This window comes from Rousettus aegyptiacus, unplaced genomic scaffold (genome assembly GCF_014176215.1).
Source record: "Rousettus aegyptiacus isolate mRouAeg1 unplaced genomic scaffold, mRouAeg1.p scaffold_m13_p_12, whole genome shotgun sequence".
NCBI classification, from domain to species: Eukaryota; Metazoa; Chordata; class Mammalia; order Chiroptera; family Pteropodidae; genus Rousettus; species Rousettus aegyptiacus.
This window is the reverse complement of record NW_023416287.1, coordinates 17,161,683-17,173,680: the sequence shown is the minus strand read 5'-3', so window position 1 is coordinate 17,173,680 and position 11,998 is coordinate 17,161,683. Positions and strand designations below refer to the sequence as shown.

General features: G+C 52.1%; 1 protein-coding gene and 1 long non-coding RNA gene across 5 annotated transcripts in view; one reads left to right on the top strand and one right to left on the bottom strand.

Annotated features, from left to right (window-relative positions):
* The window catches only part of LOC107512614, a 41,647-nt gene that overhangs the window by 5,615 nt on the left and 24,034 nt on the right, over nucleotides 1-11,998 (bottom strand). The gene's annotated exons all lie outside the window — the stretch shown is intronic.
* Nucleotides 4,545-11,723, top strand: MYL9 (myosin light chain 9). The gene is made up of 4 exons (XM_016148344.2): nucleotides 4,545-4,650; nucleotides 7,757-7,966; nucleotides 9,937-10,098; nucleotides 11,015-11,723. The coding sequence occupies exons 2-4, from the start codon at nucleotides 7,783-7,785 to the stop codon at nucleotides 11,185-11,187; spliced, it is 519 nt and encodes a 172-aa protein (XP_016003830.1). The 5' UTR covers nucleotides 4,545-4,650; nucleotides 7,757-7,782; the 3' UTR covers nucleotides 11,188-11,723.

The window sequence follows — 11,998 nt, the reverse complement described above, 5'->3', positions numbered from 1 at the left end:
ACCAGTGCCTGGTGCCAAAAAAGTCAGGGACCGCTGCTCTACCGCTTTCCTTTGTAGCCATCCAGGACCCTAGTAAAGACCATTCATCACTTTCAGTTATCACGTCTCTTCAGCCTCACCGAATCAAAAACAGTTCCCCCAGATACTTGTTTTTCATATTGACAATTTTTAAGTGTCCAAGCATCTTGTCAAACGTACAATTTGGATTTATGTTTTCTAATGACTAGATTCAGATTGAACAGTTTGAACAAGAATATGACTTTGATGATGTCCCATCTCTTATACTCAGTTTTATCAGGGAGACATTGGTCACTTTGGGGAAAAGCCAACAGCACCTTCCCAGAGAAGCCTGGAATGAGTTCTCAACTTCTGCAGTTCCAAAGCCACAGTCCTTGAGGGAACAGAAAGGACAAGGATAGAGAGACAGGAAGCATCCTGAAGGCTACAGGGTACTGAGGAGGAGGCAGAGGGAGCAGGAGACTGTACACTGTGCCTGGGTCCCCGAGAACCAACCACAGGGCTGTGGATCACAGAGCAGGGAGGCCCAGGTTCCCTCTCTAGACCCCCTGTTCCCTCAGGGTTGTGGGTCCTCAAGCCTAGTGGAGCCCCCATGAATTAGAGACCTAATTTAAAAGCTAAAACTATAAAACTTAGAATAAAACAGGTGTAAGTCTTCATGACCTTGGATGAGGCAATAGTTTCTTGGATGTTACCAAAAGCATTAAGAAGCCATAGAGAAAGTAAACCGTCAAATTTAAAAACACTTGCACTTCTTGAAACTATCAAGAAAATTTAAACCATAACCCACAGAATGAGAGAAGATATTTGCAAACCACATATCTGGTAAGGGTGTAATTAGCCAGAATATATAAAGCACCTTTGCAACTCGACAACAACAACAAAAATGACCAAATTTAAAAACAGGCAAAACATCTGAATAATTTCTTTGAAGAAGATATACAAATGTCCAATAAACACATGAGAAGATGTTCAACATAACTAGTCATTAGATAGAGAAATGCTAATCAAAAGTGCTAGGATGGCTAGAAGACAGTGTTAATGAGCGTGGAGAAACGGAAACCCTCATACAATACTAGTGAGAATGTAAAATGGCGCAGCATCGTGAAAAACAATTTGAAAGTCCCTCGAAAAATTAAACACTTCAAAACTTATTTGACTTTGTTAATGTCACCCCAATAATTTTTAATAAAAAATTTAAGCCAGAGTTACTAAATGACCCAGCCATTTGCTCCTATATAGAAATATATATCCAAAAAAGGAGGAAACATACATGCACCCACACCTGAACTTGTACATCAGTATCCATAGCAGCAGCATTTATAATGGCCAAAAAGTGGAAACAATTCAAATGTCCATCAACTGATGAATATGTAAAATGTGGTATACCAATAGAATGGAATACTATTCAGCAATAAAGAGAATGAAGTACTGATACATGCGACACCATGGTGAATCTGGACAACTTTATGCTAAGTGAAAAGCCAGTCACAAAAGGCCACATGTTGTATGATTTCACTTATATTAAATTTCCAGCATAAACAAAGCCAGAGACAGAAGGTAGATTAGTGTTTGCGGAAAAGGGGAAAGAGAGTGACTGCTAATGAGTTCGGAGTTTTTTCTAGGAGTGATGAAAATACTCTAGAATTAGAGTGGTGATGGCTGTGTAACTGAATATTCTAAAATCACTGAATTGTACACTTGAAAAAGGTAAAGTTTATGGTATGTAAATTATATAATTTTTTTAAAAATTTTTAAACAGAAGCACACAGAAAAAGAAAAATTTTGCAAATCATATCTGGTAAGGGATTAATATCTAGACTATATAAAGAACGCTTAAAACTCAAAAACAAACAAAAAATGATTTTTTTAAAATAAGCGAAGAATTCAAATAGACATTTCTCCAAAGAAGATATACAAATGGTCAATCAACACATGAAAAAGATACTTCACATTAGTTATTAAGGAAATGCAAATTAAAGCCGCAATGAAATATTACTTTACATCCATTAGGTTAGCTCGTATTAAAAAAAAAAAGTGCTGGCAAGGATGTAGAAAAATTGGGAAGCCTTGTACACTGTTGATGGGAATGTAAAATGATACAGCTTTGTGGAAAACAGTATGGCAGTTCCTCAAAAAAATCTAAAATAGAATTACCAAATGATCAAGCAATTCTACTTCTGGGTATATACTCCAAAGAATCAAAAGGAGGTACTCAAGAGATATTTGTACACCTATGTCCACAGCAGCACTATTCCCAAGAGTCAAAAGGTGGAAAGAACCCAAATGTCCATCAACAGATGAGTGGATAAGCAAAATGTGGTTTCTCCATACAATGGAATATTACTCAGCCTTAAAAAAGGAAGAAAATTCTGACATACGCTACAAGATGGATGAAGGTTGATGGATTTATGCTACGATGAAATAAGACAGTCACCAAAGGAAAGATACTGTGTGATTCCACTTACATGAGGTACTTAGAGTAGTCAGAATCAAAGAGACAGAAAGTAGAATGGTGGTTGCCCAGTGGTTGAGGGAAGAGACTAGGGAATTATCTAACGGGCACAGAATTTCAGTTGGGGAAGATGAAAAGTTTCTGGATGGATAGTGGTGATGGTTGTGCAATAATGTGAATGTACTTAATGCCACTGAACTGTACACTCAAAAATGGATAAAATGGTCAATTTTATGTTTTTTTTTTTTAGTTTTACCATACACGTGCACACACAATAGCACACATGGTGAGAGGGGTGGGCGTTGCAGAGAACATCATAAAGCCAAATGTTAACAATTGGAGAATCTGGATGAAAGTATACAGGAGCTCTTTGTACAGTTTTTATGACTTCATTGTAAGTTTGAAATCATTTCAAAATAAAAAGGTTTTAAAAAATATGTCCAAAATAGAACTTCTGATGTCTGCCCAAACCTGCTACTTCCATAGCCAACCCATCTTGGAAAATGGCAGCTCTGCTTCTCCACTTGCTGAGGCCAAAGCCCTTGGAGTCATCCCTGACTCTTTCACACACATTCTGATCTATGTGCAAACCCCATTGGACACAACTTTAATATACTTCCAGAATCCCCCCTTCTCCCCACCTCCATGCTCCCGCACTAGCCTGAACACATCATCTTGCCGAGGCGCTCCCACTGGGCTCCCTGCTTCCACTCTTGGCCCTTTTGGTCCGTTTTCAACACGAAACCTAAAGGGATTCAGTGGAAACATACGCCTCATCATGTCACCCTTCTGCTCAGAACTCTCATGTCTTCGGGTGGCCTGCAAGGACCCACAGGCTAGGTCCCTGCTGATTCTCAGCCCTTATATCCAGCCCCTCTCCCCACACTCCCTCTCCACAGTCACACTGGCCACTGCTGCTTGACCAGGGCTGAGCGAGCTCCCCCTACAGATCTTTGGAACCACTCGCTCACCGGGCCTGGCTCCCCTTCAGGTCTGCCCAAATGTCACTTCCAGGAGGCACCTCATCACCGCCTGTTACTCTTTCTCCCCCTCGCCCTGCTTTATTCTCCTTTAAGGCACTTATTTCTACCCTCCAAGCCATGTAGTTACTTTTTCATGGTATTTCCCTCTACAAGACACTTCTCAAGTGTGACGTTAGTTCACTGCTATTTCCCCAGCACCCAGCACGGTGCCTGGCAGGTAGTAGGTGTCAGTTGACATTTACAACGTAATTGGGTGTTGGAAAGTTCCCTTGGGAATCTCTATGTCGAACAAAATGGGGCTGGGAAAGAAAGCTGGGCTGGAGTCCAGGTAGGGGCTCAGGCTGAGGTGCTCCTTCAGGGGTCAAAATGATAGGACCTGAAGCCTGATTGGGGAATCGGGAGAGTCTGTCCTCCCAGACTCCATCCTCTTCCGATGCAGTCCAACAAGAAGGGGATAGACAAGCTGCCACGCGAGGATGCGCCGGTGGTCCCCTACCCCTCCCGCTGGTTCTGCCGTGCTACATCGCTCTTTTTGGCCCGCTCTTTCACAGAATCCTCACCACCATCCTCCCATTTTACAGGTGAGGAAACAGAGGGCAGCTGTAAATATGACTTGGCCTAGGTGGACCTCCCCAGCGTGATCCTATCCAACCCCTGTGTACGCCCCACATCAGCAGGGGCCGGTCTGGCGGCCCTTCGCGTGAGGACAGCAGGTCCTCTGACGCATCTCTTCTCTCAGACTGGAAAAAAGCCGTACTTGGCCTGGTGAGAGGAAGCCTTCCCCGGGGAACTGGCGCGGGACAGCGGGGCCGTGCAGGGAAAGCTGAGGGTAGGGTCTGAGAACTGGATGCTCCGCCTGCCTCGCTGGCGAGGAAGGGACGGCACAGATAACTCCCCCTCCCCAGGTTGTTTGGGCCCCCCACTCACCCTATCACCTCCCCCTCCCTGCAATGCGGGAGGCACCCATCATAGCCAGCGGTTCACCAGGAGCACCCCCCACCTCCCGGACCGTGGGTGGAGGCCAAATAAGGCCGAGCTGGCTGCCGAGGCCCCGCCCCGCGTCGCACACATTCTTCTGCCTTGTAAGGCCGGGCGCCGCGCCCCGCCCCCGTCCAGCTCCTACCCGACGGCCCGCTCCGCACCCGGTTCACGCACCGGGCTCCACGCACCGAACAAGCGCCTTCTCAGAACCAGGTGGGAGCCGCCGACGGGCCTAAACGGTTTAGAGTAAGCGGTGTGACGGCTGGGGCTGAGACTTGGGACAGATCCCACAGACAGGGATGTCGGAGGGTCTCTGGGCAGAGGGACAGCTGTCGTGGGGCTGAGGCTGAGAGGTGGCTCGGCCACACGGATTCTGGTTGGAGCCAGGCAGCAGGGAGCCTGTTCCCAGGTCTGAGAACCAGTGGTCCTTTGGCGAGGGAAGAGTGTCCAGGCTCTACCCCTTTGCTGTGGAGTTAGGGAAGCCAAGCCCAGAGCGCCTGGGTGCCCTGGAGGAAGGGAGGGGTTTATAGTTGCAGGTGTTCTCTGCCTCATGTGTATCACAGACACGAAACTGAGCCCTGTTAGGCTCCTTGAGACCCACCCCCCAGAGCATCCCTGTCCCCTCCCTCGCCTCCTGGGGCAAGAGAGGTTGGATGGGTAACCATGCCCACACCCTGGAGCTGTGTGCAGTGCCCTGGGGGCTTCCCAGCTCTGGGCTATCTGCCCATCTGTGCCTGTCCGGTGGGGGAAAGTCTGCCAAGGACCCTGGGGACTCAGCGGGACAAGACCCCGACTGGGGAAACTCTGGCCCTACTCCATCCCCAGCGCCCCAGTGGCTCTGGCTGCTCTCAGGAAAGAGAGAACTCCGCCTCGGATGCGGTGAGTTCATGAGCAAGGCATCTGGCACTGCCAGCCAGAAGGACCATGAGGTACGCAGGGGGTACAATGAGGGACACAGGCCTCGTCTTTGCTGTTATGGTGCGATTTCAGGCACCAGGAGGAGGAAGGTAACGCCTAGTTGCAGCCGGGCCGGATACCAACTCTATCTGATCCCTGGTGTCTGGCACCCCCAGTAAGGGGTGGTGATGGCTCCAGAGTTAAGGGCCAAGCCTAATTCGGCCTAGAAACTGCCTCTGGTCACATACAGCCCTCAGCTGACACAAGCCAACCATGAGCCTCTTGGGACAGATGTTTCTTGTGTTCAGGCCTTGAGGGCACCAAGGGCCATTTGCCACCCACTGACCCAAGCCTAGCCCAGGGGTCCTTGCTTCTGATTGGACTCTGCCCCACTCATGGGCACTCCACTTTCCTTCTCAGGCCTCAGTTCTCTTAACTGCACGGTGAGGGGCACCCCACCCTCCTGGCCCTGCTTCCCAAGATTGCTGGGATGGAAAACTGTAATGTTAAGTGTTCTCAGCCAGGTCACTGCCCCTCAACAGAAGAGGGTGGGGATGGGGTAGCCATGGAGGCCGAGGGGCCCAGCCAGGACCAGAGCAGTGGGTGAGCTCCTGGCCACTCCTGCCTCCAGCCATGGCTCCCTCTTCCTGGCCATGGCCACCCTGGAATGATCATCACAGTGGACTTCTCAGCTGCCATCTGCAAGTGCCATGAGTCAAAGTTCCTAGACTAGAACACTGAGCTCAGGGAAGCACTAAACCACAGGACAACAGCACTCCCTGCCGACGGCACCACCCCCGCTCAGATCCTGGGTGAGAAGGGCTTTTGTCTGCCTACCCTGGACCATATGAGAAACACGGAGAGCCAGGTGTGTCGGCTGAGTGGGACAAGGCAGCCAGTGTCTCATGACTACAGACAGCTGTGGCCCTGGGGAAGGGCTGGGGCTGGGCAGGACACAGCTCAGGGCTTAAGATCTCGAAGCCCAAAGCCCATGAATGACTTGAATAGGATCATGGGATAGAGCTCGGGAGACAGTGCAAAGGGCACTCATAACCATACAATATGGGGGGGGGGGGGGAGAGAAAAACAGGCAGGGAAGGATTTCTGGAGGCCCTGGACCAAGGGGCTCAGGACAGAGGAAAGGGGACAGCAGTCCTAGGGCCTCAGCCAGGCCCACTATCCCAGCCAAGGAGCACACGAACAAGGTCTTCAGGGGCACAGTCCCCACAAGCCATGACAAGGGTTCAGGGGAAGGGCCCCTTGCTGGGCTCAGTATCCCCATCTGTACAGTGGAGGCAGCAGACTGGCCGCTGTTGCTCTCGTAGCTAGGACATTTACTTGCCCTACTGTGGGCCTCGGTGTAAATCGGATTTACACCAGCCTGACTGTGAAGGTGAGACTTTTAAGTGCTTATTGTCAAAGCAAAGGCAGGGAAACTGTTCCTCAAGGGGGTGTCTCAGGAACTGAGCTGGAGAAGAAAGGACATCCCAGGGGGAGGGACCAAAAAGGAAAGTCTGGGGGCTTCTAGGAAACAGCTAAAGGTCCAGCTCGGCAGGATCACAGACGGCGGGAGGGCCACAGTGCGGGGTACCATGGTCAGCCAAAGAGGAGGGCTTTCGATGCCAGGCTGAGGGGCCCAGACTTGCTCCGGGTAGTAGCAGAAACCTTTGAGGGCTTCGGGGTAGTTACTAGTGCAGGTCTGGGTCTGTATGGGATGGGAGAGACTGATTAGACTAGGAGGCCAGGTCTAAACAGGGGTGCAAGAAGCTGGGGGTCTCGGCCTGGGGGAGCCTCATGCCCCTATAAGCACTGAGGACTGAGAACCAGGAGCAGGACCCAAATCAGGTCTATCGCCCATCTAGGGGCTGATCAAGTGTGGGCAGCTGGGGCGAGGGGAGACTGTCCAGACCATGGGGGAGGAGGAGGAGGAGGGGGAGTGTCAGGAATGCAGGGCCGCTGATCACTCCTTCCTGCTGAAGGAGAGATGGAGCCTCAGAGCCTCCCACATGTCGGCCCACCTAGTCACTTGGAGAGAGAGATGCACAGTGGGTGAATGCTACTAAGGATTAAAGGAGATAAGCACGGAAACGGCTGGCATTGAACCCAATCCCAAGCGTTTTACCCAAACAGCAAAAACAGCTTACTCTGTGCCCGGCACCATTCCAGGGCCTTCTTGGGTGCTAAGTTAGTTATTCCCTACTGCTGGGCCCTCCGCATTGTCACCATTCCCAGGTGAGGAAACTCACTCGAGAGAGGCAGAGGAAGTTGTCTAAGGGCCTTATGTCTGCATGAGCTGGGTGGCAGGAACCCAAGCCTGGGGGAGGCCTTGAATCCCAGGTCCAGGCACTGACAGCTGATCCAGGGTAGGCAGGGTCCCCTGGCCCCGGGTCACAGGCTCTCCCCTCACACCCACTTCCTGCAGGGAAGCCCTACTCGCCTGAAGCCAAGATGTCCAGTAAGCGGGCTAAGGCCAAGACCACCAAGAAGCGGCCACAGCGGGCCACATCCAATGTCTTCGCGATGTTTGACCAGTCCCAGATCCAGGAGTTTAAGGAGGCCTTCAACATGATAGACCAGAACCGAGATGGCTTCATTGACAAGGAGGACTTGCATGACATGCTGGCCTCACTGGGTGAGCAGGGACAGGGGTGTGTGGGGTCTAAGTGGGTCCGGGAAAGGCTACAGCTGGAGCAGGCTGTGGGGCTGCATGTCACTTAAGGAGCACTTCCTGTGCAGTGACACGTGGGACCCACCTTGGACAGTAGGTGCTATTACTTTCTCCATTTAACAGATAGGGAAACTGAGGCATGGAACAGTTTGGTGCTGGATGTGAACCCGGACAGGACAGGACCGCTTCAGGCAGATGTGTGAATTGGGCTGTCCAGTACCATGTCATTTAAAGGCAGTAATCAGCAACTGAGAAAGTTTGACTACACAGACTTTCCATTGTACAGACAGGGAAACAGACCTAGAGAGAAAGCCAGAGCACCTCCCCTCCTTCACAGGTCACCCATGCCAGGCTCTCAGAGCTTCTCTGACTCCAGTGACTTCCCCGAATCAGAATCTCAGAGCTGAAAGGCTCAGGAATCTAGTACAATTCACTATTGCTCAGATGGGGAAACTGAGGTCCAGAGCCAGGCCTCCAAATCCCGCCACCCCAGCTTATGGCCCTGCCCTCGCAGCCTTCCCTATGTGCTGGCCAGACAACCCCTGTCATGCCCAGTGCCTGGCACCCCTTTCATCCAAGTGGAGCATCTGGGCCAGACACGGGCTGGGGAAGAGGGGGAGCTCCTGGCAGCAGAGGAGGCAGCCTGTGGTGATCGAGCTGCAAGCACTGGGGCCAGACAGGCCCGAGTCAGTCCCTGGCACTGCCCCTCCTAGCTGGGCAGCCCCACTCGGTGCCCGTTTCCCTTCCTGTGCAGTGGTGACCATGGCCCTCGTGTGCGCCCCCGGGTGTCTGGTGGGAGGGCTGACATCAGACACTGCCCCCACCTTGGGCACCAAACAGACCTGGGGAGGGGAGGGGCTGTGGGTCCTGAGGTCACGGCTCCTTCTGGGCCTCAGGAGGGTAAGTGAGGTTCAGAGGAGACAGGGGCACAAAGACTCCTTCCCATATATGAGTTAGGGCCCTTCACCCAGGGCTCTAAACCCCAGAAACATGATGACAGCCCTGGGCATCTATCCAAAAAAACCCACACTCTTGTTTGTAGCTCATGTCAGTCAGTGAGTCCCCTGATCACTCGTGGCCTTCTGGTTGAGAATGTCATCCTCAGGTTAAAAAAAATGAGAACAGCAAATACTAAAATAATAACAAGAAGCAGCTCTGCAGTTATTAAATTTTAAATCTTTGAGATCTTAAATCTCAAAACAATCCCATGGGGTAGATGTGATTACCATTCCTACTTTACAGCAAAAGAAACAGACTCTGAGAGGTTAAGTAATTTGCCCAAGGTCACACAGCTACTAAGTGGGACAGCTGGGATTTGAACCCAGTAGCTGATTGAGTCCACAGGGCTGTGATGATCCTTATATGCGTCTTATAACCACTGCCTTCTTCATCTTCATAATCCTTCTGAGATGGAAGGAAGAAATTGAGCTGGGATTCAAACCCTGGCCTGTGTGACGCCAAAGCTCACTGATTTAACCACTTTCAAAACTGCCTCAAACCCAGGGCCTGGCTGCCTGGGTTCAAATGTCGGCTCCACGCCTTACTCGCCATGTGACCTTAGACAAGTTGCCTCACCGCTGTGCGTCAGGTTCCATATCTGTGAAGCCAGTGTAAGGATGCTGACCTCACAGGGCGTCGTAAGTTAAGTGCAATAAGGCAGGGGAACACCAGACACAATGAGCAGCCAGCACACGGTGGCTCTTACGCGTGAGAGAGCACTACGGTCCCAGATACCCAGGAGGAAACTGATCGGGGCAGACGGGAGAACTAGGGGGAGGGAGCAGACAGCTGGCCGCCCAGCGAGATGCTCGACAGTTTGACTGTTTACATAACTTCCTATCTCCTGTCTGTGAGGCTCTCACACCGGCCTGTGAAGGGAGGGGACAACAGGGGATGGGGGATGACGATGAGCATGAATGCCTCGCCCACTACAGGAAAGAACCCCACGGATGAGTACCTGGAGGGCATGATGAGCGAGGCCCCGGGGCCCATCAACTTCACCATGTTCCTGACCATGTTTGGGGAGAAGCTGAATGGCACAGACCCCGAGGACGTGATCCGCAACGCCTTCGCCTGCTTTGATGAGGAGGCCTCAGGTCAGCAGACTCTTGGAGGTCTGGGCAGGGCCAGCACTAAGCGCCCCACTTAAGGCGCCCCCACGTATACAAGTGGGGCCAGGCCGCGCTGGGACTCCAGGGCCTCTTCCCCCATCGGCCGGAACGAATCGCCCGTCTGCCGGTTACTGGTGCCAGAACTGTAAAAGACGCCGTCTCCTTGTTCTCTCCCCCAAGTGCTAGACCCGAGCAGTCCACATCCACCGAGGCCTCCCGCTTCTTGAGTTTACCTATTGGTCTAAGACATCCTGCCTCTGCTTTAGACCTTTCCAGAAGTCAAATTATTTCAGGCCCTTATGGCCAACAAAGTACAGATACGAGCCCCCATCCTCAGATCTTCCAAGTGACTTCTGTCCCATGGCTAGTTTTTCCCAGGCATAGGCCAGAGTGACACTGGCAGCAGTTACGTAGTTTCTCAGGGGCCACAGGCCCAAGTTCGCTCAGAACATTTTCCTGACAACCTTCACAGTCTCCTACCACAATGGCAATACTTTCATCCCTGTTTTCCAAGCAGAGAGGATAAGTAACTTGCCCAAAGTCACAAAGCTAGGAAGAAGTGGGATCGGCATTCAAATCGGCGCCAGAACTCTGGGGTTCATGCTCTCATTAAAGCAGGACACATCCAGCCACAACCCCCTCCCCCCATCGGCCTCACATCAACACACATACACAGCCCCAAGCTCCCCACAGAAACACCTCATAGATAGTCCCATGCAGAACTCCTCCTTCTGGGGCCCTGGCGAGCTCAGACTGACCAGAGACTAGGGCTGTGTCCTTTCGTGGCTCCCTCACCCGCCACGAGGTCTTCAAGAATCGGTGGGGGGCTGAGGGGGACGGGGAATGTTGGCCTGTCCTGGCCCAGTCCAGCCCATCTCACGGACCTCGGCTCTGCCCCCAGGTTTTATCCACGAGGACCATCTTCGGGAGCTGCTCACCACCATGGGTGACCGCTTCACAGACGAGGAAGTGGACGAGATGTACCGTGAGGCACCCATTGATAAGAAAGGCAACTTCAACTATGTGGAGTTCACCCGCATCCTCAAACATGGTGCCAAGGACAAAGACGACTAGCTCCACCCACCCCCATCCCCCCAAGCCCAGGCCCCTGTCCCAGTCACGTGCTCCCCACACACGCTGTCTATACCAGCTCCATGCCCACGGGTCGTTCTAAGGGGATTGTCCCTCTGAGGGGTTGGGAGCCCAGCTCCCAGTGGAAGAAATGGCCGAGAGCACAGTGCCAGGCAAGAGTAATACAGCCAAAGTGAGGCAGGTGTGCCCACTGTGACTCTCCAAGAAAGGACCCCTTAAGGGGCTGGGCCTGAAGGCACCCAGGGAAGGCACCACAAAAGCCCAGGCCACAGCTGTTGCCTGCCCATCCCAGGGCTATCCCCACAGGAAGGGCCCTGTGTTCTGCCTTGGGACAGCACTTCACGTGCACCCCATGCAGAGCATGAAAGCCCTTTCCCAACCACTGCCACAAACACACGAACCTCACCAGGGTCCCTTCTCAGAGGACAGGATGCCAGACCCCTCCCCTCCAGAAGATGCATGTAGGCTGGAGTTTGTCTCAGGGGAGGCCGAGTCTCTAATAGAAGGCTGAGCACTGCTTTGGGTCTGCGTGTCTGTGGTCGGTGAAATAAGGGCTCCCCTAAGCCTCGACTACCCTCCCACCCTCTCCCCCATCCCCAGTGGCTGCCTGGTCCTCCTTCCCCTTCCAAGGCTCAGCTGAAACCAGTCCAGCAGTGAGGAGTGGACAGAGGTGCTGAGGGAAATGGCTGCCCTGGGAGGGAGAGGGCAGTGGGAAGGACCCATGGGAATTACCACAGCAAATTCCGGTGGGGGGTCTGAGCCTCTAGAGGGACAGGGGTCGAGGTCACACACC

Bases quoted from the DNA above. Each gene is read 5' to 3' on its own strand.
- MYL9 (XM_016148344.2), top strand. From the start codon at position 7,783: ATGTCCAGTAAGCGGGCTAAGGCCAAGACCACCAAGAAGCGGCCACAG. The intron at 7,967-9,936 runs GTGAGCAGGGAC...CGCCCACTACAG, and splicing joins TGACATGCTGGCCTCACTGG to GAAAGAACCCCACGGATGAG. The intron at 10,099-11,014 runs GTCAGCAGACTC...CTCTGCCCCCAG, and splicing joins CTTTGATGAGGAGGCCTCAG to GTTTTATCCACGAGGACCAT.